This window comes from Thalia democratica, chromosome 2, assembly GCF_965202585.1.
Source record: "Thalia democratica chromosome 2, ktThaDemo2.hap1.1, whole genome shotgun sequence".
NCBI classification, from domain to species: Eukaryota; Metazoa; Chordata; class Thaliacea; order Salpida; family Salpidae; genus Thalia; species Thalia democratica.
In genome coordinates, this window is record NC_139166.1 from 81,058,565 (window position 1) to 81,085,601 (window position 27,037).

The window sequence follows — 27,037 nt, forward strand, 5'->3', positions numbered from 1 at the left end:
AAAATCTTAGTTTTTTTTTTGCTTTCTTTTATTAAAAGACTCTTTGCATAAAACTTCTGGTAAACTTTAAAAAGCGGACATTAACACGAAAATATATAATAAATATATAACATAAAAATATAACAGGCAGCTTATACGTAAAATTAAATACAACAACATAAGCAATAAAAACGACTTTTTTTAAATAAAATCAAAAATTTTTAAAAGTAGCAGCTTAAGTAATACTGCATAAAAATGTTTTAAATTATCAAATATCTATTAAAAAGCCTGTTAAAATGATTGTACTCTATTTATAAAAGTATAATTAAAAAGTAAGTTTGTCAGAGAAATAGAACACACACACACATGAGGTATAACAGTGCATACAAATGCAAAAATAATAAAAAATGGTTTTTAAAGTTTTCTAAAAATCTTTGCTCAACCAAACTTCGTAGTCTCCTATTTCATATTGATTGTTGTTTTTTGAGTTGAACTGAAAAAAAAAAAAACAAATAATTGTCTGACTAATTTAAGTATTTTTACTCAAGAAAATTTACACTTGTTAAATTTACAATACATACCTGAGTTAGACTAAAAATATTATAAACTTTATTTATATTATAACAAATACACCATTTTCAATGCAAAGCTTCTTTCAAAAATCAATAGCCAGGGATAAAATCAATTTAAGCTACGTCCAAAAACAATTTAAATCAAGCTTAAAACCTACAACTTCTCCTTCAATGCATTAATCGTTTCATATGATAGTCTTATTCATGTCGAACAGAAATTTAAGTTTATATTTTTATTGAAGACTAATTTGAGAGATTACATAAACTAATTTCATCACTTTCATAATGACACTCGAAAGCTTAGATGAGAAGTTAAGATTAGGCTGCACAGATTGCAATTGTTTATGATAAATAAACTGACTTATATAAATTTGATACAAGTACCTATATTGTATATAAAAAATATAAAATATTAAAAAATGCTTGTATGCTCACTTTCATCATGGCACTGGACAACTTGGACGAAAAGTTGACTGGTTGCACGGGTTGAAGTTCCGCATCAGTGAACCCGCACTTCCGGTAGAAACCCACGGCGTTCGATGACGTCAGGTAGAACGAGGTGAATCCCCTCAACCGCGCCCAGCCTTCCAGTGACGTCATCATCCTCATTCCGATCTTCTGACCCCTCAGTCGCTTGTCCACTATCACTGTTGTGATAATACTTTAAAAACAAAGTAATTTTTCTTTTAAATATAAGACTTAAAATTAGATTCTGTCGTAGTAATATATGATCGGTGCAAAATTACTGTTTATTTCATAATGCTTATTTAAATAAATAATTTAAGCATGGACTTTGAACTTTGTATCACTGTGTAGAGTCGATAAATCTGGTGAATATTGTGGTTGAAGTTTTAAGATGACTTATGATAATCATGTTCGGTTTTTTATATTTTTAATAGAGTTACGCTAAATTGAATATACTTTTAGTAAAACTACTGTTGTCGTTGAGATGATTACTAAATTAAATGGTACATAAAGACCAATGCTCAACAAAATACTTGGAGCTGAGGAAGTTAATTTTTAAAAGTATAATCAGAAATTAACCTAAAATTTTACATTTTGCCATAAGTTCAGCAATAAAAATAAATAACTAGAGCAGGGTTTCCCAAACTCGTTTACTAAATCGCCCCCTTTTCAGAAATTCGAAAAATAATCGCCCCCCACAATTTTAAAAAGTAGTTTTTCACTTAAGTTCAAACTTTTGAGCCAAAAAAATTGTGTTCGAAATGTAATTTAGTCTGGTATTTCTTATACACGCACTTTTGGGCTGTGTTCAAAGTAGTTTACAGGGCTTGAGAAAATAAGGTACTGTTGTTTTCTTATAAGCCCAGTAAAGTGGAAAAATACTTAAATATTAAAAAACCTTATGTAATCAGTAATCAATCCTGTTTAAATATGAATTGTTCTGAAACTAATGAAACTTTTAGGGTAGTGGTGGACAACTTTTGTAGTCAGCAATTCATATTTACTAAAAAATATTTTCTTGTTTCAACTTGTTAAAAAAATGTAATTGCGGGCTGCATAATTTAATATAAAAACATATAGAAAACTAAAAAACTCAAGCATAATTTTAATAAAGTGATTTACTAATATTGTGATCTCGGAATTACTAAAGTAACTGAAAACCGAATTGAAAGTGTATTTCAAAATCATAAGCATCAGAAAACTAAATTTGTTTATTTTGCATAAGTAGTTTCAAGTTACTTGGCGGGTCGAAATTTGATTGGATCTGGACCGTAAGTTACCCATCTGAAATCTTAACTGAAACCTGACATTATAACTATCTCTCATTTAACGAATTTCGGACATTTAGGGTGAATACTAAGTAACTTATTTAAGCCGCACAAAATAATTAAATTATTTTTAAAATAGGCATATTCTAAAATTAAATACCAGAGATTAAAAAACTATAAAAAATGAACAGATTTTTTTTAACATAATGATATAGATATTGAAACATTATTGCTGATCCAGTTTTAGGAACTTTGACCGACTGGTTGATTATCTCACACGAAAAGTGGGTTTATCAATAGCTTCTTTTAATGCAGTAAAGTCATTAATTTCTATGCTGAGATATATTATAAGCAATTTAGTTGTAAAATTTAAAATTTAATTCTAAACTTTTTAAACTATATGTTTTGTAGTAGAATACCATTAAATAGTATTTGACTTAAAATAACCTTTAGGAAACTAAACCTTAATTTTAATATTTTTTTTCTTCATTTAAATTCAAAAATATCAAATGTTTTACAGATAATTCTTTCCTGTGAACAAAAAGTAATCAATTAAAAATTCTTTTAATTGTCTTAAAACTTTCTTTTGTAACTGTAGCAGTCTTTTTGGTTGCTTATTTAAAACTGTTTAGTTTTATTTTTCTCTAGTTATTAGCCTATAATATTTTACCAGAAGAAAATAGTGAAAACTAAAAGCTAGTGTTGAACTATTAAAATAAACAACATATTCTAATTGCTAATATATTAAAAAATAAGATAAAACAAAAAAAAAGTAGTATAAATAGTATAAAATTATTTAATATATAGATTTTCTAACAGTAATAAATCAATTTAGAAAATAAATTTAAGTTTAATAATCTTTTAAATGAAAAATTTGAAATCATTTCAAAAAGAGACATAAAATCTATACTCTTTTGAAACCAAAAATAATTTTTGAAATATAAAAATTAATGGTTATCAAGTTTTTTTTATTTATACAGATTAAACAAGTAATAACAAAAATATGTCAAATAAATTTCTTTCAAACAAATACTTTAATCACTATGCTATAAAAACATTTAGTGTAATGTAAATCGACAAATATAAACTGCAAAATTAACCAGGTCAAAACAAAGCTATTAACATATTTAAAACATAAAACATTTTATAAATACAGTAGACTTCCTCATCAATTCGCACTTTGAACAAAATAAAAAAGTTTAAACTCAAAAATTATTACCATATTTTTTACAAAATTTTAAATTTAAATATGTTATATGCAAAAACGTTATAAATAAACATGAAATCAACTAAAACATAAAACAAACATTCATAAAAAAAAAACCTATATAAGCTATTAAATATTGTGTATTTTCTGTTTTATTGATACTTAGTTAGTAATAAACTTTATTTAAGTTAAATTTAAGAAAGTATAAGTTTGCACTTTTTTTGGGTAAAAAGTGCGAACTCAAGAGGAAGTCTACCGTAATTAATATTTATTAGGCATTATGCAAACATATTATAGAATAAATAGCTTAAAAATAAATTTTTAATATTAAAAGACTACTTAAATACAATACAAACCAGGTTAAACAAGAAGTATTTTAAAATATCAAATAAATAAAAAAAACTTTCGTAAAATAATGTCTGCTACGGAATTTTAATATAATACGAAGGATGAGGTTCATGAATGCATACAAGTTTTTCTAATCTGATTCTAAATCAGTCACGTAAAGCCACAAGTCACCTCCTTAAAAATATCTAGATTAGATGTTTTGCTCAAGATGTTGATAACTAAACTAAAAGCTTTCTCAACAACATAGCTAGAAAGAAAAACTATACATCAATCTAAATTCCTCTCAAATGAGTGGATACTTTTGCCTTAGTTTTTGTTGAGTCCAAAAGCTTTCATTTCGTTCTTTGGAAAAAATTACTTTAAGTTCAAGGTCAGTTTGTAAGTCGAAGAAGGTTTCCTGTGAGACGTTTACTTCAAAAAAATCTGCCACGAAGGATCCATATTTTTATCTATATGATAGCTTTTTCGTGTCAAATCGAAATTTTACTATTTAATATGTTGAAATTGTTAAAAATTCCAGATAAAAAAAAAATTCTTGTTAAATTGTCAAATTTAAGGTTTTTCTAGGTAAATTGGCAACCCTGTATAGTTTTATTTCTTAGTCTAACTTAATTACTTTTCAAAAAACAATTGGAAATATCATGAGGTGATGTGATAGTTAACATAGATTTTTACAAACCATTTATGATCCTAAATTACATATATGTAAGGTTAAAAAGTAGTGAAAAGAATTCCGATCGTCTATGATCTATTTAAGTGTTAAATAAGAAAATATATAATTGAAAATATGTAATTAACTTGAAAGTAGCAGTCATAAGTACTTGATTTTTTCTCTATATTTTACATAAACACAATAAACTTTTTTGTTTAAGTTTTACCACAGGGTCAAATATTTAATAGCAGTAAAATAGCAAAATAAAAAGTAAAAATTTTATGACAACCCAAAATTTTAAAATCGCCCCCTTTTCGCCCCCTTACTAGTTATCGCCCACCCTTTCGCCCCCTTACTAATTATCGCCCCCCAAAATACTAAAATCGCCCCCAGGGGGGCGATATCGCCCACTTTGGGAAACCCTGAACTAGAGTAACATAGTTTACACCATACTTGAAAATAACAAATCTCACGGAAAATAGTTCTTACCCTCCACCTTAAATAAACATGAGACAGTTAAAAAACATTTATAAGTTAAATAACAACTACCAAATATTATGCAATAAAAGAATCGCCAATAAAAATGGTTTAAAACCTAGCTTGTACGACAACTAAACACTTATTCAATATAATTTACGCATTCGACATTAGTATTAGAGCTTCTTTTCTCTTAAATGTAAGTCGGGTACTCGCCAAAGTTCTAAAACAGTAAAAATTTAATTACTTATCAAGTTAATTAGTTAAGTTTAATTACCCGAAGTAAGCATCAACGCATCCTTTCTCTCAAATATCCTCCTCAACCTTACGTGTCCCACCATCTTGTGAGGATCCACAGATGTGTCCATGTAAACCAAAGATGTTGGGAAATTGTCGCTAGATCTCTCCAGTGTTTGTGATCTGGAGTGGTAATATAGTAAAGTAAATATGAATATTAATTTAAAGATAGACTAAAGATATAAGCAAGTTGCTATCATATATTTATCTCCAGTGTTTGCTATCATATATTTATAAATCAAATACATTAAAAAATATTTAATAACCTACCTAATAACTAAACTATTGCAAAAAATTACTAAAACATTTTTAAGGTATAATTTTACTAATGTGTCCATACAAACCAAATATATTGGGAAATTATTACTAGATCTCTCTAGTGTTTGTGAAGTGAGATCAAAATTGTTTGAATGAAAATTAAAATGTTTAAACAGTTTAATTGATTAAGTATAAATAAGATATTTAATAAATATATATGCAACTGGTGTACCTGCGCTTTAGTACTACTCAAATATCAATAAAGAAACTATTTTTTCCAAATTTTTATTTGTGTAATTTATAGTAAAATAGATAAAATAAAATATTGTAAAACGTAGTAAAACTAATAGGTTTCAGAATATGCTTATTAAATAAACAAATTCCCACATACCTGTAAGTGGGAGATACGGGCCATGTTGAATTGAGGAGTTTGACACATTCGCTTATCAAATTTCTATGCTTGTGGAGGGGGAAAAACTTATACTGGCTCTCTTCGGGCATATTTACATATATTTACAAACAATTCTGATGAAAACTTAAACTATTACAATAAAATAGATAAATCTAAAAAGTTTGGCTACTAAGACGCTTATCTTATAATTTCAAAGTTATGGTACAATTTCAATTCAAAATACAAAAAGACCTTTTATGAGTTTTATTGAATACAATAAAAAAACCTCTTCAGGTTCAGTTACACAAATTTACAACTAAATATGTAGAATAAACAATTTAAAGAAATGTAAGAACGTTTGGCTACTAAGACAGTTTTGTAACAAAAAAAATGTAGCTGTATGGATAAAGATCTTCTATGAACATTACAAAGCTAGCTAATCTAAATTAGAAACTAGTAATGATACATGTGAAGTAATTTCGCGATTTAGTCTCAAATGTCTTAAATGTCTCAGACACTTTTAGCAGTTAGTAAAAAAAAACAGGTAAAACAAAAGAAAAACTGTAAAAAGGTAAAAATTTTGTAGGAAAAAAAATACAGAATAAAACATAATTAAGACCACTTGTGATTAGAAAAAAAACAACTAAATTTTAACTGCAGCAAGTAACTTTTAAATTTTCACAAAAGTAAAGACACGTCGCTATTAAAATGATTATTGGTCATGAAAAAATAATTAACTCATCAAATGCTCAAAAAAACAAAATTTGGTCAAAAAATGGAGTTAAACAGCAAAATTTTGGTCAACAGAGTACAGAAGAAAAAAAATCAAACTAATGATTAGTGCAACAATATTTACAAAAAAGTTAGATCTGGTAAAAAAATTTGTTACTTGATGAATTTCGTCTTTGATTAAAAAAATAAATAGGTTAAATGTTACAATGCGTTTTTGATTAACTGTTTTATACTTATGAACATTTTCTGACTTACAATTTTTAAATTGTATTATTTGTAAGTGATTAATAATTTAGATCAAAAAAGTTATTCAGTTTTAACAATTGTCCTACACCCAGGTGTGGGATTCGTTCCTCCCAACATCATCTTTCCTCAGCGTTACGGTTGAATCGTCATCATCATCTGATCCAATCAGATCATCGGGATTCAAGTTTGATTGGTAATAACTTGTTTCTCCCAAGTTCGGCTCGCAAATAACCTCCGACGGCACGTAGCTTTCGTCCAACTTATCGGGGGATTTTTTATCATTGCCATGGTCGTCGTCATGGGTGTGAAAGGATGCCGTTGGCGGGGTAACGGACTTGCGCGAAGTATTTTCACCCTCTTCATTAGACACTTTCTCCTCCTCAATTTTTTTGACCTTCTTCTTTTTTGTCAGCTTGTTGATCTGCGAGTAAATAGGGGATTCCCCTCTTCTGTTATTTAAATCCCCACCCCTAAGCGGCGCTGTCGGTGGTTCCGGAGCAGGGAAGTTCCCTTCTTCGTAACAAATTTTATTCTCCCCGTTGGGCTGCTTGCAGAAAACAGCGTACGGGTTGATTTCATCACTACAGGGTTCTAAACTGTTTTCTCCCTTGTCGTTGTCCTCGATCAACTTTCTCCCCACAATTTTGTTTTTGGAGGGTCTGGGAAGGGTGTCCGCGAAAAGGGGGTGGTCGCGTTTGAGAGGGTGGAGCTTCGACCTTGGCGCGTAGAAGAAGCGGCATCTGAATTATAATAAGTTGATAAGAAAACTTTACTGGAATATTCACAGAATATTCTTAAGTGTGTATTAGATAAATAGCTTAAATTATGTAAATTTAATATTTCTAACAATTATAATATCTATAAATTGAGTTGGGTTATATCAATTGTCAGACATGCTTTAAGAAAATAGTATGAAAAAACTTATGGTAAAAAACAAATAAAAAAAGTAGAATTTCAAACTAAATTTTCAATAATTATGTTTATAATAATAATAACATTATATTAAATAATTTTTATTCAATTTTATAAGTTATAACTATTCAGTAGAAACTCAAACACAATATAATTTACAGTAACAAAACAAAGGCAATTCATATTTTTCAGACCTTTTTTAAAGGAATACATTATAAGTATATTATATTATAACCTATACATTATAACCTATACATATTAAAACCACCTGTCGTCAATAAAACATTCTAAACTTTCAGATCTCGACTGGTCCTTTCGCACTTCCGGAGTGTAAACCTAAAAAAGAAGAACGAGTTAAAAAGTTTTAGTTGATAGTTTACAGGGTGAAAAAATTAACATCAGAGATATAAAAGTAAAAAGCTATTAAAAGGTGATAAATTTAATTAAGAAAAAATAGTCCTTTGAGACAAAGAATAATAATTTTAAAGCTGTTATCAAAAAAAAAATTACCATAGTAAAAAACTATGTGTTTGAATCTGCATGATATGCTTTATTTGGTTGCAAAACTATAGAGCAATGACACTTGAAAAAATGAATGGAAATGGAAATAAGAGTAAAAACACATAGTTTTCAAAGCTCTTCTCCAAAAACTTTGTCTCAAAAAACTTGCATGAGATATTTGAAAAACATTGAAGTTTATTTAAAATGCTTATATACATTACAAAAAAGAAAACTTTTAGAAAAAAAAAAACATTAAACATTTCTTATATTAAATTCATAGCTTTAAAGGTTACCTTTACAACTTTAAAGCAAATTAAAGCTGTTATCAAACCTGCATGAAATGCTGAACTTGGGTCTTTTTAACGTGAAACATCTCACTTGTATCTGCGTGCTTGCAAATACTCCATTGAGAATTCTCGTCTGGAAGCCAAGTCTCATCCCCGTACATTACACATGGTGACTGAAATTTTTTTTTATTAATATTTATCAGATTTTGATACTTGAGTTTTCACATAATCTCAAGTAGCTGCTACTAGTTTAAAAAGATTCAAAAAGAAAGAAAAGCTTAGGAAAACATGTCACTGAAAGTAGCCAAGTCTTGTCCCCATAAATTGCAAATGGGGACTGTTAATTATGTTGAATAAAAAAACTATGATAGTTAGTTACCTTTATGAATGCATGTTTTGATACTAAGGTTTTCATATTATCTTCAGTAGATGTTTGTAGTTAAAAAAAAATATTAAAAAAATGAGGGTGACATGTGGTTGGAAGAGAAAACTACATTGTTTGTAGATTTGTTGTTTTATTAAAAAAGGTAGCTTTTATGATAAGAACACTCGCAAAAATCAAATCACTTAAAATCAAACCAATTAAAATCAATGAGCTAATTAAGCCAATTAAGATCAAGATTTTGTGAAAAGTTAAAGTTAAAACAAGCCTTTAAATTTTTTTTTCGATTATAACCGCAACACTACAACAACTTCTTCATGTACAAACAACAAAACAGAATATCATTGATGTCACCATAAATTTTGAATTACAGAAAACTAATTATTTTGTAAAAGTTTACTGTAAACAATTAAAGCACAAACTATCTTACCTTCTTGTACAAGCAGCAGCAACACAACAGGTGTGACGCGACAGGATACGAGTGTGAAACGTACATTCGCATTTTGTGCACACCAAAGTAGTAGTAAGCGCAGGATATGCATCCAGCAAACGATGTGATGATAACCACCAACATCACACTGTAGTAACTGTTTAAATTTTTTATTTTATTGTTTTATCATTATATAATATTTAAGTATTAGTTAGCGTATGTAATACATTAAAAGAATGATATGACGATTTATTTTGTTTATCTATTCTATTTACTGTTATACAGGGGAAATATAATAATACTAATTAAAAAATAAATTTATAAATTAGTACTGGCTGTATATTTTAACCTAAGGTTTACATAGGCATTCTAACAATAGGGTTTTTTAATTGAAGATCTATCATAGTAGTTTGCAATAAAGAAATTGGAAAAAAAGTATACAAAAAACAAATTGTTTTGATGAAAATGTTTTACACCGTGTGATAATTAGAACATTTTCTAGTTAAAAGTCTTTATATTTTAACTTGTATTTTGAATCAAAATCTCTACAGTTTTATAGCTATTTTACTAAATACAATGTTCTCAGAATTTTTACAATTTCTAGGAAAAGTAACTTTCACAAGCTTATACCAGAAATTTTTGCACTATTTAATAGAAATCGATTGATTTTTTTTGTATAAAACATATTTAAGTTTAAAATATATAAAAAACGGTAAGATATTATTTATAATGAATATTTTAAAGTCTCATAATAATAAATCTGTAGTATAAAAACTTTGTAATTTTTTTTTTTTTGCAAATTCATAAATGTCTTCAAAGAGTAAATTCAACTAAACTTCAATCATTATCTTCAAACTTCTAAAAGACAGATTAAAAAGATAAGTTACTTCGAAAAACGAAAAAGAACATTTAATTTTAACTTTAACTAATTTTACTTTTAGTCAGTTACTTTAACATATTTTAAATTGTTCTACAATAAAGCTTATAGCTATTTAAATTTAATCAAGATATCAACTGAAACGATTAAAATTTAACTTATCAAAAAAAAAACATGAAAATCACTAACCATGTTTAAATAATAAATTAGGGTAAAGAACTTTGTAAACATTAGAAAACTAATAAACAATTTGCAAACTCAAAACTTAACTGTCAAGTAAACTTTCAAATAGGAAATCAAGGAAGCATATGTCAGAAAGAAAAAAGTTAAGTAAGATGAATAGTGTAACAAAATTAAAATGGGAGCATAAACAAACATATTCGTATAAACTAAACTGCAACTTGACACCACAAAATAAATATGAAATCTTACGCAGTGCTTAAAGCAGTCATTATAACAACTGCTTGTGTGAGAACTTTTTCATACAATAAGTGCAATTATAAATGTTTATATGAGCTGGGTGTATTTTATTCGAACTATAGTTTGCATTATTAAAACAACTTTAAATGTTTTTATTGCAAAAGTATCTCAACTTAAAATATAAATAATAGTGTAATTAATTTCAGGTTTGTTTTGAATAAATTTCAAATCACTTTAACAACTCAAAAAAAAACAAACATAAATTCCCTATATCATTAAACATATATTTTAGATCATATAAACAAAACAAATACTATCATCACTCAAATAGCTTAAGTTGATTTTTTTAAACCTATGATAACCTTTAATTGACTTTGTTTTTTAATTAGTCAATGATATAAAAATATTGTCTGGAATTATAGCATTAAAAACAAAAGAAATTAAACACAAGTCATTTATAATTAACGTAAACTCAAGCAACAACTATATATACACTTTTTTTTCTTATTACAATCAAACACACTTACCAATTAAAATGTTTCTTAAATAACTAACTTTTATGTAATATGATCTACCAAAAGTGTAAAAAAACAAATTAATTGCAACATGATCAAAATTAAGTACCTATATAATCTAGTTTTTTTATCTTGTCACTTGAAAAGACTATTATTTTGTTATTATTCAAAACAACTAACTTTTCACGATCATTGAGCATATCATCAAACACTCGATTGTCGTAATACATGGCGGGAAAAAGTATCATGAAAATATTTTCTGACGCGTATGCTAGATAATACCTGTTTAAATTATATGTAAACTTTGGCAGGATATAATATCACAAACATATTTTTCGATGCAAGATAGTACCTATATTTATTAAAAACATTATAGTTTTGTCATTATATACTAACTAAATGTACTTAAGACAGCAAATATATAAATAAAAATACATGGCAGGAAAGAGTATCATGAAAATATTTTCAAATGTATATGCCATATAATACCTGTAACAGATTGCATTACTTTTATAGAGACGTAAAAATTCTAAACACATAAATAAAAAATGAACATTTAAGTTAACTTTATAAGGAAGTAACTTTTAATAAAGCAATATATGGAAAATTTAGAAAAGTTTTATAATTTATATATATTATTATTATATAAATATAATAAATATACAAATAGTAAGTTACACCATGACCTATATAGTATACAACATTAATAATTAAAATATATTACACCACTATAAGGAAGTATCTATTCTAAATGCAGAGGAAATTGTATAAAGATTTAATTTAATTCCTTATGTGATATTCTAAAAACTACAAAGCAAGAAATCTTTTATGGATTAAGTAGGTTTATAATAAAAGAAACTTAACTTTCTTTAACCTAGAGTATTTTAAAAAACATACAATGCTTTTTTAGTTGTATAAAACTTAAGTTATTTTGTTAAGTTGTACAATATTTAAAATTATGGATATAAATAATCTTAAACAACTTTATAATTTGAATACCACACAGTTGTTGTACTTAATTTTATAATTGAATAAAAAACAATGAAAACAATTCTAATTTTAACAGCAAATATTTGATTTTTACTGTTTTGTATAGAGTATTATTTTGTAAAACAATAAGATTAAACAGCTTAAAACTAACTAGAACTGACAGTGTACACTTTTAAATGTTAAGAACCCAAAACAAAACTAAATATTTTATATAAGTTTTTTTATTAATCAAAGTAAACTAACTATAAACTAAAAACATGTCAGTGATTAAGGCTTAGCTAAATAAACTACAAACTACATAACTATTAAACTTCTCAATAGAACATTTACATAAAAAAATAAAGATATTCAAAATCATAAATGTTTGTTGAAATTTGTTTTCTTTCGACACACCCAAACTAAACCCTTTTTGATCAGTAAATTGAAAATTGTAAGTAAATAAAATAGTTTGTGCAATGCAGTTATAAAGTATACAATATATGAAAATTGGAACTAGTAACTTGAAAATATAAGTAAACGATATAGCTTATGTAAGTCAATAACAAATTAAAACTGGCCAGACATATAGCAGTAATCACAAACCAATAGAGATGGTGAAACTCACAGCTACTTACTAAACACATTTTTTATCGTTTTAATATGTCAAACTAAAACAAAACAAACAAAAATTCTAGTTACAAAAAAACCATAATCAAAAGCACAACAACATGTAAAAGTAACTTTAATCTAAGAAGGTGTTTACTAATAATGAAGAACAATTAAAATATATATTGTTAATTCAATTTATATATAACACTAAAAAATATAAAACTAAACTATTAAAATAAACAATTTAAACAAAACTCACCAGAACATGTAACAGTAAGGTTGATCGAGGAATGTGTGGTAGTAAGGCCTGGTGTGTATGAACACGCTTGCTAAACTGGCGTATATGACAGATACGAAATCGTGGGTTAAAAACAAGTAAGCCCTGTATCTGTAGTTCGCCTGCGTTAGTTGCTCTGTTACCTGTTAAGAATGATATTGTGTTAAATACATATTTATTATTAATACAAACTGTAGTTCGCTTGTGTGAGTTGTTCTGTGATCTAATTGAATAATTGTGTGTAATAAACGTATATATATTTATTTCTTTTAAATACAATGAAAACATATTATAAATGTAGTTACTTATTTGAAACAATGTGTGAAAGACAAAAATGAACAGGTTACAATTATTTTAAACAAAAATTATAACGCTTTAGGTTATCGTCGGAACTGTGCCTATGGTGTTGTTTAAATCATATTGTTTCACTTAACTTATATTTTAAAAAACTTGATTAGTTTGATGTCTTACTTGCGATAATTATAAATAATGATTAAATTTTACAACTGATTATTCGATACATTTTTCTCAAAAAAAAACTATCTAAGTTAAAAAACTTATAGCTGTATAAAACGATATACTTACTTTAGTTTTAATTGCTTTTGTTGTATAGATACCAAATTTTTAGCACTTATTTTAATTTTTATTTTACAATTGTCAATGTGCTTGACAAATGTAAACATGCAGGTAAAATTTAATCAATCCATTAAGTAATTTTAAGCATTATTTTTTGTTAAAACTAATCTTGTTATAAAGCTACTTATTTGTTGTAACAAAAGGTTTAATAAATAATTACAATAGAAAATGCTATACAAAGTAAAAGCGCAGATTAATTTAGCAGAAATCAACTAAACTTGCTTTAAATAATCACATTTAAATAAAACATAATTTAAATTTTCTTCAAACTTTAAGCAAACTTTATAATGAAAAATTCGGTAGATTTTATATTTTACATTTGTGTCAATTTTCAAAAATAATTGCGGTAAGCTGTAAACTAGTTTAGCAATTAAGTGTTATTTAAAATTTGCACAAACAGCATAGTTAAGAAGTTTATACGTTTTAAAAAAGTTCTACAAAATATATTTTTTTTAGAATACAAAAAAATAGAGCTATATAGTTTTAGTCTAACTAGAAGCTTTTATCAAACTAGTAACAATTTCATTTAATTTTACCATTAAACAGCAAACCTTGTTAAATGTTTCTTAAAAAACTACCAATTATTTAAACTATTTTATTCTTATTTTTGAACAACCTTTAAACATTTTTAGTTTAATAACAAACTTTACAATTTAATAGTAAACTATATAAATACTTTGTCAACATCATACAAAACTACCTATTAATTTCCCTTTGTAATGTGTTACTGAACTTTATACCATTGCAACTTTTAATATTGTTATTTGAAAAATTTCACAATAAACAACTAAATTTACCTTATCAACGTCTGGGTACCACTTGTAGAAGTAGAACAGGAACACGACCATCCAATGAACGAATACAGGTAGCACCACCAACCATTTGAAGAACAACGCGAAGAAAACAAGCGATAATATCCGGCTAGCGAAGAAGCATGCCTTGTATAACTGTGTGAAATTTTAAACTATTTTTATCATTTAAAATTTTATGATAATAATAATTAATTCATATTTTACATAAATACAACATGTTTAAAGTATTTAAAGTTTCAAAAAGTATTTAAAGAAAATACATGAAATTTCATTCGATTGAAACTTTTTTATGCGAAGGTTTTTTAGAAAAATCTCATACGAGAAACAAACCTTGTACAACTGTGTGAGTTTTTGTTTAAAAAATAGAAATTAAAAACTTTACCTTAATATAGGCTGTTAGTATTTTTTATAAACATTGTAAATAATATTTTTTAGGCTAATAAAAAAAGTTATAAAGTATGTGAACTTTGTTTATTTAGTTATATACAATAAAGAACTTTAAATCTATATAAAGCACAACTGTACTGGTAAATCAAATAATAGTCTTTTTAGAAAACGACTTTCGTATGGCCGTGTGAAATAACCTTTTTTTTAATATTGTAAATAATAAGTTTTAAACTTAATTTCGCAACGCAGAATTTCACACGCAAACAGTTTAGATAAAAGAAAATAGTTAAAAAACCCTTTTGTATAACTGTGGTGATAAATGTTATTGAAAAGACTAAAGTAGTAATAAAAAAACTAATTTTACAGTAGAAAAAAAAATACAAAAAGTGTATAAACAAAATTCAAAACTATTTACACTTTTGTTAAAACAACGTTTGTATAAGTGTTATCAATAGTTTAAAAATTAAAGACCAGCTTGAAACTTGTAAAAAGCACAACTGTAAAAAGTTGAAATGTAGGTATTTGTTTAAATAAAATTATACTTTTTTAACATAACTTAAATAAAATTATACAAACATTATATAAAGTCTATTGTACAGCAAAGCTTAAAAAGAAAAAAATGATAATAGAAAAAATCACAACTGTAAATAAATTCTTAAAGGCTTGTGCAGACTACTTATTATTATTTTTTAATTTACCCTTGTATAAATATCAAAGTAAATTAAGTAGAAAAAAATTTAACATTTACTTTAATAAAATACATACCAAACTGTAAGAATTACAACTTATAGAAAAATATACAAAATATAATGATTTTAAAATGAAAAAAAAAAAAATTAATAAAACGCTTAACCTCTGTATTCTTTACATATTCATTTAAAATTTGCTAATACATTGAAAAAAAAACTGTTTATTTTGCTTATTAATAAAATCTTAAAAGGGTAAAATATATTTTACTGAAAATTCATAAAAAAATCTTTTGAAATCAATAAATATTTACGTAATTTTATTAGGATTCATCAATAATATTATAAGGTAAAACTTTCAGCGTAAGTTTGTTTGAAGTAGCTTGAAAGCACTTACTGAGTCAGTTAAGTTTTGTTTGAAGAGCGCTCCTTTAAAGTTTCAAGTGCACCAGTTAATTACAAGTTTATAAGATATTTTTAGAAAACTCATAAAAGACTCATGTGAAAAAAAATAAAACAAAATTTCGGAATATGTTAACTCATGAGAAAACATTTGTTTTTCGCTTACAAGTATTAAAATCTTATATTATATAGTAAAATAACTCAACTTAGATGTGCATTAGATTTTAGATAAAGTTAACTTAATTTTACTAAACTGAAAAACATTTATGCACACAAGTACAATAACTATGAATCAAGTTAGTGAAAAATAAGGTAAGTTGAGAGTTAAAGTAATTTTTTCTATAAAACTTGCATATTTATCAAAATCGAAAACTACTTACAGAAATAACAAAAAACTTCCTAGTTAATTTTTCATTTAGAAGTTTAAAAAATCCACTCAATACATTTTGGATTTACTTTTTTTACCTATAAAATTACTAAAGTTTATACTACAATGTTTCAAAACCTTGAACACAAAAAAAATTGTAAAATATTTTTTTTAGTGTGAAAAAATTAAGTTTCTTTGTATAAAAACGTATTTCAAACCAAAGTTTAATGATTCTATCAAAATTACAAACAGAAATTAGTTTTATAGACCAGTTTAAAAAGAATTCCACATCACAGTAAAACTACTTTCAATGTTCAAGAACAAAATAATTTGTAATGCTGAAACTAAAACTAAATTTTACACAAATTAGTCAAAAGACATAAACTACTTTATATTAATCGAACACTTTTATATATAACAACTAACAGCAACAAATACGAGTTGTGGAAATTCCAGCCTTGTGTAATAAGCTCTTGAATGTATGAGCGTTTTGTCTACCATCCATCTGTAAGTGAAAATAATTGTTAAAACAACAAGATAAAAAATGAGTTCCATCAAGTTACGAATTAAAATACAAGTAAACTTCAAAGTTCTTTACTTACAAAAAAAATCAAAGAAAAAAAAAAATTATATAAAACAAAACAAACCTGTCTGCTTCCAAGTCCTTTCTGTTCTTCTCAAAACTGACGCAGCCCACCACGAGGGACATGAAACTCGTGCAACAGCTGACATACTGGATCGTTGAAGTGTTGTCGTAATCGTAGCATATGACGTAAACTGATATCAGCAGTTGGGGTATCGACTCGAGCATGCTCTCGAGAAAGTTCATCTTGGACAAGTGGGATCGCCACTGTTCCCTGGTGAGTTCCTTCCACCAAGAGTTCTTGTTGGTGGAGTCTATTGTGAGCACGCTTCCGTTCTAATTTGTTTTGTTTTATTTTAAATTAGTTTTTACAACATTTAAACCATTTTTTATTAAGCTTTGTAATTCTTACTTATATGTAGCATTATTTTATAACTATTTTAACTAATCCCAATAACATTTCTTGTTGGTGGACTCTATGCATACTGCCTTCCTGGTATTGGTTGTTTTATTTTGATGAAAATTGTTACTTTTTTTCTATATTTTAGAACACAATTCAAAAACAATACAAAAACACAACTAACACTCTTATCATACTTTTCAACTTCATTCACGTTTGCCAGGAACTTTCTCCTCCTTTCAACATCCTCATCGGTTGCAATAGAGTCCAAATAAGTTGTTGATGAAGACATGTCTACACCTCTGTTCATATGAAAAAAATATTACATGTGCTTGCAATGTTCCAATTAAAATTATTACTTACAATTGATCACTGAAACACTAGAATTATTAAGGACATCAGGTTAAGGGTAAATATATATTTTTAATTTATATCACTTTTTACATTAACACTTGAGCTACCAGTTATTGAGGTCTGTTTTTCTTAGTTTTATATAACTTTTCAGACATAAACAATTTAAGTAGAGATTTCAACAGACTCTTTTTGAAATAAAAAAGTTGAACAGAACTTAGTAAACTTAACCTGTAAAGTATTCAGACTTATCTAATCTAAATCAGCTAAATATACTATAGGTAACCCCATAAGGGGTTGCCTTTCTTTGCATCAAGAAACTATCCTGACTTACGTCCTCGAAAATACAATAAGCGAAGTTGTATTTTATTTAAAAAATAAATAAAACTTAAATTTAGCTTAATTATATCAACTTCAGACATATTTGAAAACAATTGACTAACTAATAAAAACAAACTTGACTAGGTTGAGCCAGTAGTTAAAGTAAAAGCATCAATTTAATGCAGTAATAAAACATTTTACTAATAAATATATAACTATAAAAATACAAGTTAAAAAATAAATTATTCTTACAATAATAACTAACAGATCTCATAATGCAAAATAAAAACCTTAAATAATTCTAAAAAAAGTAACATACTTGACATGGTTGTACCAGCGCTTGAAGTAGGCAACAGAAAGCTTCAGGTGGTAATAGATCATAGTGAGCTGTAATGGTACGTTCAGCAAAGTTCTCACCATAATGTTCCTCATAGAAAGGTTCCTGCCGTAAGCTTTCCGCAGGAACTTGTACTCCAGGTAGGCGATGAGAATGGAGGGAAGGACCACGCAGGCTATGGACAGGTAGAAGGCTTCAATAAGTCCTCTTTTGTAGTAAGTTCCTGTGAAATTGTGTGTTTGACTTATTAATTTCATGTGAAAATTAAGTTAAAAAATATTATTAAGAAGAAAGGTTCAAACAGCCCTCTCTTGTAGTAGGTTTTTGTGAAAATGTATTGTTTATTGAATTTTGTTCCTGTGAAGATATGTTCACAAATGTTGTAAGAAAAATACTGCACAATTTTTTAGTGAATATTTTTTTTTTCTTTATGTGTAATAATTGGTTAATTAACTTATTAAGCAAACTAAACAGTTCTTCAAGTATGCTATTTTTATTAATGGCTCAATGAATATAGTTAGTTGAATATAGTATTCATGAGGGAGAAGTCGGAATAAATTTTAACACAGTAAGTCACTTTGGCACGGCCTCATTTTAGGAAGGTGTGTCACTTTTGCACAGTGCTTCACTATTGCACAATCAATGTCATTTCAGCACAGTAGGTCATATTGCACGACAACATTTTAGCACGGAGCGTCAATTTTGCAAGGCACAGTGGGTCACTTTTTCACTGTCAGTATATCACCAAGCGCCATTTTTGCACCATTTCTTTCTTTTCTTTTTTTGTTTGAAGCATCTTTTTCAACAGTTTTTTTTTGGACTTAAAATTATTTTGCACAAACCAAACATTTTTAAACCTTATAAAAATTTTCAATAATACATTTTTAATTATAAATATTTTCAACTCTGTTGTATATAGACAGGATTGCCACTTGTTTTTCAAAATATTTTCTAGGTTTTCAAAATTTCTTCCAGGTTTTTAAAACTAAACATTTTTGGGTCTATTTTTGGTTTAAAGCTAAGTCCAAGGTAAGAAACTGTGTTATATAGTATAAAAACATTGAAAAGATAATATAAAGCTACTTTAAATATGTTTTTTAATAAAAAAATGTTTAATGATGACAAAAATTTTTATTTATATGATAGATTTTTTGGGTCAAATTGAAATTTTACTACTGAACATCTGAAAATTGTTAAAATTCCAGGTTTTTCCAGTTTTTTTTTCAAAATTTCTCAAATTCCATGTTTTTCCAGGTTATTTTCGCCTAAATTGTCAAATTCCAGGTTTTTCCAGGTTTCCAGGTAAAGTGGCAACCATGATATAGAATACATGTTTAAAAAATAAATAGAAAAATAAAAAGTAAGCACGCATTAGCTTTGTAAAAATTCAAACTTTATTTACAACTTCATTTAAGAATTATTTTTATATTTTTATAAATGAAGTACTAAGTTTTTCTGGCAACAGTGTAAAAATGTATATAACAAAGTTTAATAAACAAATATAACTAAAAAGGTTAACCAAAAACTAAACACTTTAAACTTTTTCAAAAATGTAATTAGTTTTACTGCTATAAACATTTAAAAAAAAATAATTTAAGTTATTTATTATTCAGTTTTAAAAAATAAAAATATTACAAACCTCAAAAACAAAGTTAAATTTACTTCTGTTCATATATTATTAACTATATTTTATTTAAGTTGTGATGTTAACTACTAAAATAAAAACTTTTTTAATGTTTAAAAAAATATTTGCTTGATACATTAGTTTTAAATACTTAAAAATTCAAATTAATAGATATTATTCATACGTACATAGAAAAATCTTAAGTTCCTCTTTTTTTTATGTTTTACAGCTTTTCATATTTATGAATAGGATAAAAGGCTTATAACAGGGTTCGTGCGCGAAATTTTTTTCATTTAGCCTGACTGGGACCAATTTAGCCTGACATTTTTCAATGTAAGGAAAATCCCCTTTAGAAGTCATTTTAGATATTGGGGGGTCTCAATTAGTACTATTGTAGTTTCTGACTTCAACTAGCTTTATCTCAAAAGTATTTTGAGCTTTAAAAACCTGCAAAAAGCAACTCATAGCTTAGTTACAACTCATGAAAATAAGACTAAATTGTGAAAAAGGTGATTGACCCCCTCTATGCCCTTAACATAACAAGTTCAGTGATCAGTTTTAAAATAAGTGTTATATCTAATCAATTACTAGTGTAAAAATATAATATATATTAATAAACACAATTGTTCAATTTAATCAAGCACTAAGTAAAAGTATTATAACCAGAAGATTTATAATAAAACGACGTGTATTGTCATGTTTTACTAAAATTTAAAATGAAACGCTTACACGAGTATTAAAATTCAAACAAACACTTAAGTTGTTAAACTAAACTGTAATGTTTAAACTGTATTTTTTTAATGAATTTTCATGCTTATGACGTATATAATCTACTCAAAACAAAATAATGAAGATTCTTAAAAAATTTTTAGAGATTCAACAAAAGGTTTTAAGCGTTTTTTTTACAAATACTGACTGATTTTGTCTTTATTAACTAAATAATTATTTAGAAAGAAATTGACATCTCAACTTGATCTTAAAAATATGTTTCAATTTTTTTTTTATCATAAATTTTGAAGCATTTGAACTGAGAAAAACTGAGATTCTCAAATTTTTAAATAAAAAAACTGATTTAGCCTGACGTTTTTCAACTTTTTTCTAAAAAACTGATTTAGCCTGACTTAGCCTGATTTAGCCTGACGCGCACGAACCCTGTTATAATCAAAATGTTGCAGATATAAAAAAATTTAAATCAAATATGTTATTCAACAACATATAATTAAAAACAAACGTAAAATAATTAATTTATGGCTGCAAGATTGTTTTAGCTACAGAATTTGTCTTGAAAAACACAAATGCTGGGTTAGTTATCTTATAAGTTATAAAATGTAACTGGTAACTTTTTAATAAATTATAAAAACTTTTGCATTTACTACACACGGTTGCCAAATGATTTTGGCAAAATTTCTCCAGGTTTTCAAAATTTCCTTCAGGCTTTTAAAAGTACATATTTTCTGGTCTATTTTTAGTTTAAAGTTAAGAAACTGTGTTAGATAGACGCACTGTGCTGAATTGCTAAAGTGTTGTTGTGCCATTCTGACACCCACCCATTCATGAAATAATTAATTTACAGACTGTTACAAAAAAAAAGTTTATACTAAAAAATAAACTTAAGTTTAAATGAATTTTTAATAACTTGATAGAATAAGATTAAATCTTATTATAGTAACTTAGGAAATTTCATAAAAAACTAACTTAATCAAAAACTATTGAACTCTAATGTATTTAGAAGTTAGCTGAGTCAGAGTATTTTGAAAAAAAACAAAAAAAACATTAAAATAACAAAAATAAAAAATAATATTTAAAACAAATTCTAAATCATTCTTAGTGCACAATATAAAAACTGTTGAATATGTGTTTTTTAGTAAATAAAACAAAGAAACTCATGGTGGGATATTCAAACAAATAAAAATTTCCAGCAAAATGTCAGTCAAATTAAGTTTTTGAATACAGATGCAATTGTTTTTGAGCCATAAAACACAAAGTCAAAAATAAATATAAAATTCTTAATAAAATAAAATATTAAATACAACTGCTTCTAATTGATCATAAAACCAACTTATAGTGAGGGCATAAGTGATAGTATCAGGAAAAGGGAATGTCTAAAAAATTAACACCACTAGTATTGAACAAAAACCAACTTAATGTAATAATACAACATATTCATTATTTCAAAAACACAATAAAACAAGAACTAACTCATGGTGAGGGCATCCGTGATGATATCAGCAAAGAGGAGCACTCCATTAGCCATCTTCATAGCAAAGAGGGTGAAGAGAACCCATGAAGCTGGCGGGCTCACAACTTGCTTCCACTCAAAACTTCCCATCTACATTAAATAATGTCTGCAAAAATTGAGGGTTTCACTCAACAGTTTTAATAAAAACCAGTTAATTTAGTTTACTACCAACTTGAAATAAATAAAAACACTTGTATTAAGGGCACTAGGGGATGAATACCTTTTTTCACAATTTGATCTTATTTTATATAGTTTTTACCAAGCTACAAGATGCTTTATACAGATTAAAAAAATTCAAAATAACTTTTGAGATATAGCCGGTCAAAGTTGGAGGCAACAATAGGTTTTTTATGGCAGACGCAAACTAAAATAACAAAAATAGACTATTTCACTAAAAATGTATCTTCTCCTAACTACCTCAACTTTTCGAGAAGTGTTCCTTGCAATATTTAAAAAATGCTGTCTGAAGGAATTTCAAAAAAATTAAAATATAAAAATTTTATAACAAAAAAAAAAAAAATTTTTAATTCTTTCTGCCAGAGTTTTTTAAATATTGCAAGGAACATTTCCTAAAAATTGAGGTAGTTATTTCAAAAAACGTAGGAGATAGATTTTTAGTGTTTTCTTGTTATTAGCCGTTTTAGTGTGTGCCTCCCATAAGAAACCTATTGTTGCCTCCAACTTTGACCAGCTATATCTCAAAAACTATTTTGAATTTTTTAAATCTGTAAAAAGCATCTTGTAGCTTAGTAAAAACTATAAAAAATAAAATCAATTTGTGAAAATAGTGTTTAACCTCTTCCCCCTATTTCCTTAAGTATCTCAGTAATCTCTGTAATTAACTGAGCAAAACATCATTTCATAAATAAATTCAAAATTAATGAATTTGTAATATTTGTAATTTCCTTGTTACAAGAGTGTTTATGTAATAACTTAACACACAAATAATGTATGCAACTAAATGCCTAAAAAACTAAAACAATAACAAAGGGACACCTAATAAAACCACTTTTTAAAAAGTTCATAAAAAACAAGACTAAAATTTAAAAAAGGTATAACTAGCTTGAATTTTGCAAAAAAAAATCAAACAAGTCATAACTTTCTTCCACTTAAAACTTTCCATCTACATTTAAAAATCTCTGCAACTTGTATGCTAGAAAAAAAGATACTTGTGAACACTTACAACTATGGCCAATGGAATGCAGTGAAGAAAGTTTAAATTGTATTGAATTATATAAAGCTACCACTTTTAGTTATCAAAACTTTTAAGAACTTATAAAACATTCAAGATATAAGCAATAAAAACTGAGGAGTTTAATTGTTTCCTTATAGAAGGTCCCATTCATTTTATAAACAATTACACATGATCTACTGACATTTATTTTCTTATTTAATTTGTCCCTTAAAAATTAACAGCTAAATTTTAACAAAAATCAAAATTAGAACTTATTAGTTTAAACAGGGTTGCCTAAGGTTTTTTGAAAAATTATTCAAGGTTTTGTAAGTACAATCGTAGTATAAAGTTAAACTTAAGGTAAAAAACTATCTAAAATTGTATTGAAATATTGAAAGTATACTGTAATGCAACCTTAAAACTATTATATAATTAATTTATTTTAATGTTACCTACTTTTTTTCAGTTTATGGTAGACTTTTCATATCTAATAAAAACATTATTGCTATACTTTTTAAAAATTGTTTAAAGTTACAGGTTTTTCCAAGCTTTTTAGTGATTTTTGTTCAAAATTTCTCAAACTTAAGGTTATTTTTGCCTATATCATCAAATTCTATTCTTTTTAGAATTTAAGGCTTTTTGGCAGCCCTGTTAAAACTTTCCAAACTTTTATTGAAAGAAAATTAATTTTGAAATCAAAGTGCTTTAAAAGGCATTGTTATTTACCATTTAAACTTTAACAAAACTTTTTTTGATAAACTATAACAAGCTAAGCCCATAGGGGATCTAATACTTTTATAAAATAACATTGGCTTTTATTTTATGAAATAAAATTAAAACTACAAACTTATTTAATAGAATATATAAATAATAAAATAAATTTTGAACCGTAGTTAACTTTTTAAAAACATTCTCAAACAAATGCATTGATTCTATTTTTTAGACCTCAATTTTTACAAAAAAGTACTTTGAATGTTGATTTGCAGTAAAAGTGATTGATAACTAACATAAATAATCTCAGTCATAAATTTTATCACATAACAACTTTTACAAACTTAAACGGCAAATTTATGAGCTGTTTGTTTAAAAAAGTTGAAATAATGTTTATTTATTATTAGAGGTTTGAAAATGTATAAATAATTTTGAATTAGGATGTTTAAAAAATACAACAAAAATTATAAAAATATTAAATTTAAAACGTTAGTGACACATATTTTACTTCATTGAAAACAACAAGGATAGAGACTAAAAGTTGGGTAAAAACTATTTAGAAGATTTAAATTTAAAAAGATAATTTAAACCTATACAAAAACTGCAGTGACTAATTAAAATAAGCATAGAAAATTATACTGATGTAAGCTTTGATTAAAATATCTTTTTTTACCCCTTAAATTAACTTAGACTTAACTTTACCAATTTTCTTGAAGAATTTTTAAATTAAGTGTTCACCACACCACTGGATTTATTAAGTCACAAGGTCTTTCAGATTATCCTATCAATTGAAAAAAAAAAGAATGTTGACACAAATTATTATTTTTTAATAAGTTTCAGGTACAATTCAATGATCTAAAAATATAAAATTCTTTTATTTTTACATCAGTTACAATATTTTTGTTTGATAACAACTTTTACAATAGTTGTAAAATTTGTAATATAGAGTCTAGTTGTTGCAGAGGCTAAATAGGGAATTTTTTCTACTATTAGCAAAGTGTCAGAAGCAAATTTTATGTGCTTCTGATTAAATTAAGTTTTATGTACTTATTTTTACTTCGAATTAAAATTAACAAATCTTAATTTTTTATTTGCCTAGGTAAGGGGGTAAGGTAACAAGTTAAAAAAATTGGGTAAAACTGGTTAGGGATAGTGCTTTAGATATAATCAATGTACTGATGTTGCTGTATTATTACTTTACCTCATTTAGATAAAGTTAATAACAAAAAATCTAAAATCTTGTTACTAAAGCTTGACTCCTTTAAAAAAATAATTTAGTTTAGCATATTGATGATATTGTTTATTGCACGACTAAAAGAAATTTAAAAGTTTGGTCAAACGAACCCTTTCGGTTATCCAGTTTATAGTTTGTTCTAAAACTTTGTATACACTTTTATTTACTTTATATACACTAATTTTAGCATTGACTACTACATAACATCTTTAAATCGGAAGTAGTATATACTTTTTAATCTTTTTTAAGTATTTTAAATACATAATGGCATTTTTATTTGGTGGGTATCAGAATGGCACTGCAACACTTAAGAACGGTGCGTAACTTAAGCAAAGCGGGTCACTTTTGCACGGCATTATTTAGCACGGCGTCATATTAGCACGGTTAGTCACTTTAGCACGGGGATCAACTTTATACGGCGTCATTTAAGTACGGGGGTAACATTGGCACGGTGGGTCAATTTTGCACGAAGCGTTATTTTTGCACAAAATAAAGCTGTTCAATAGGAGTATTTATGAAATTTTTAATCTAATAAAAAATGTTAATATTCTAAATTTATAGAAATTTTAAGATTGAAGTTGATCTTTTTTTATTTTGTCTGTTAGTTTTTTAAGGAAAACTTAGTTTCATAATTTTTATTTGCTATAGTATTAAATTTTTTAACTTTATTTAAGTCAAACCTAAAATGATAGTGTTTGTTACTTAATATTCATACACATTTTAAACTAAATAAGTAATACAGTAAGGTAGTGAGGATAATAACTTATCAGTACGATAAATCTTTTTAAAAACCTAAAGAAAACTAGGACTTTTTAAAACTTTGTAAAAAGTTTAAGAATACAAAGTAGTAAAACTGTTTAAAAACTAATTAAACTCTGCTTAAGAGGCTTTTAAAATATTATTATTTACTGATCTTGCAATTTGTGTTCAGTATTGTATTGTGTGTAAGTTTGTTTTATAACATAAAAAAGTGTTTAAACTTGTACTCTTTTAAGCAACTTCTTAAAAATAACGTGTTGAATTATAGAAATTTTGCACACTAGTCATTCTTACTTTTTATTAATCAAAAATTTTATAATAAGACTTATAAAGTCATAAATTATATAAGTTAGTATTTTTACTAACACAGCATTTGTATTTTTCAAGACGTTTTAATTCAAAAAATTCTGTATTTGTTGATAATAATTTAACAGCTAATTAACTATATAGCATATGTTTTTAACTTAAAATTCTTGAATAACATCATTATTTTAGTTTTATTATTTATGCAACATTTACGTTATAAGTTTTTTATTCAATACATAAAAATAAAAAGCGGTAAAACTTAAAAAAAAAACTTAAAATTCTTTGTTAGTGTATTTATGATAACTATGAACATGAATCTTAAAGTATTTAAAACTAAAGTGTAAAGCAACTATAATTTAAAACATTAAACTAAGTTTTTTATTTTAATAGTAAAAATCAAAAAAAAAAGTTGATACTATAAAAACAGAAAAATATTTATATATAAAAATAGCAAAAGTCCGTCGGAAAATTGATAACATTTGTTAAACAACCCGGAATGCACCAAACATTACAATTTGTTTTTTTATCTTAACTAAGGACGTTACTTGTATTTTTTAACTTTCATTTGTGTTTTTTGTTTTGTGCTTTATCTTAAATTTGTTTTGAAGCTGATGAGTGCATAGGCACGAAAATCGAG

At 26.1% G+C, this 27,037-nt stretch overlaps 2 protein-coding genes across 2 annotated transcripts; both read right to left on the reverse strand.

The window, feature by feature from the left end:
- Positions 1-315: 315 nt before the first annotated feature.
- LOC145849776 (N-alpha-acetyltransferase 80-like) lies at positions 316-6,052 on the reverse strand. The gene is made up of 4 exons (XM_082954826.1): positions 5,915-6,052; positions 5,246-5,388; positions 987-1,198; positions 316-472 (listed from the first exon to the last, which is right to left on the reverse strand). The coding sequence occupies exons 1-4, from the start codon at positions 6,022-6,024 to the stop codon at positions 404-406; spliced, it is 534 nt and encodes a 177-aa protein (XP_082810952.1). The 5' UTR covers positions 6,025-6,052; the 3' UTR covers positions 316-403.
- Positions 6,053-22,311, reverse strand: LOC145849775 (uncharacterized). The gene is made up of 12 exons (XM_082954825.1): positions 22,177-22,311; positions 18,336-18,576; positions 17,529-17,646; positions 17,009-17,280; positions 16,788-16,866; positions 14,505-14,654; positions 13,054-13,214; positions 11,397-11,498; positions 9,405-9,561; positions 8,637-8,765; positions 8,073-8,140; positions 6,053-7,632 (listed from the first exon to the last, which is right to left on the reverse strand). The coding sequence occupies exons 1-12, from the start codon at positions 22,304-22,306 to the stop codon at positions 6,975-6,977; spliced, it is 2,265 nt and encodes a 754-aa protein (XP_082810951.1). The 5' UTR covers positions 22,307-22,311; the 3' UTR covers positions 6,053-6,974.
- Between the last annotated feature and the right edge of the window lie 4,726 nt (positions 22,312-27,037).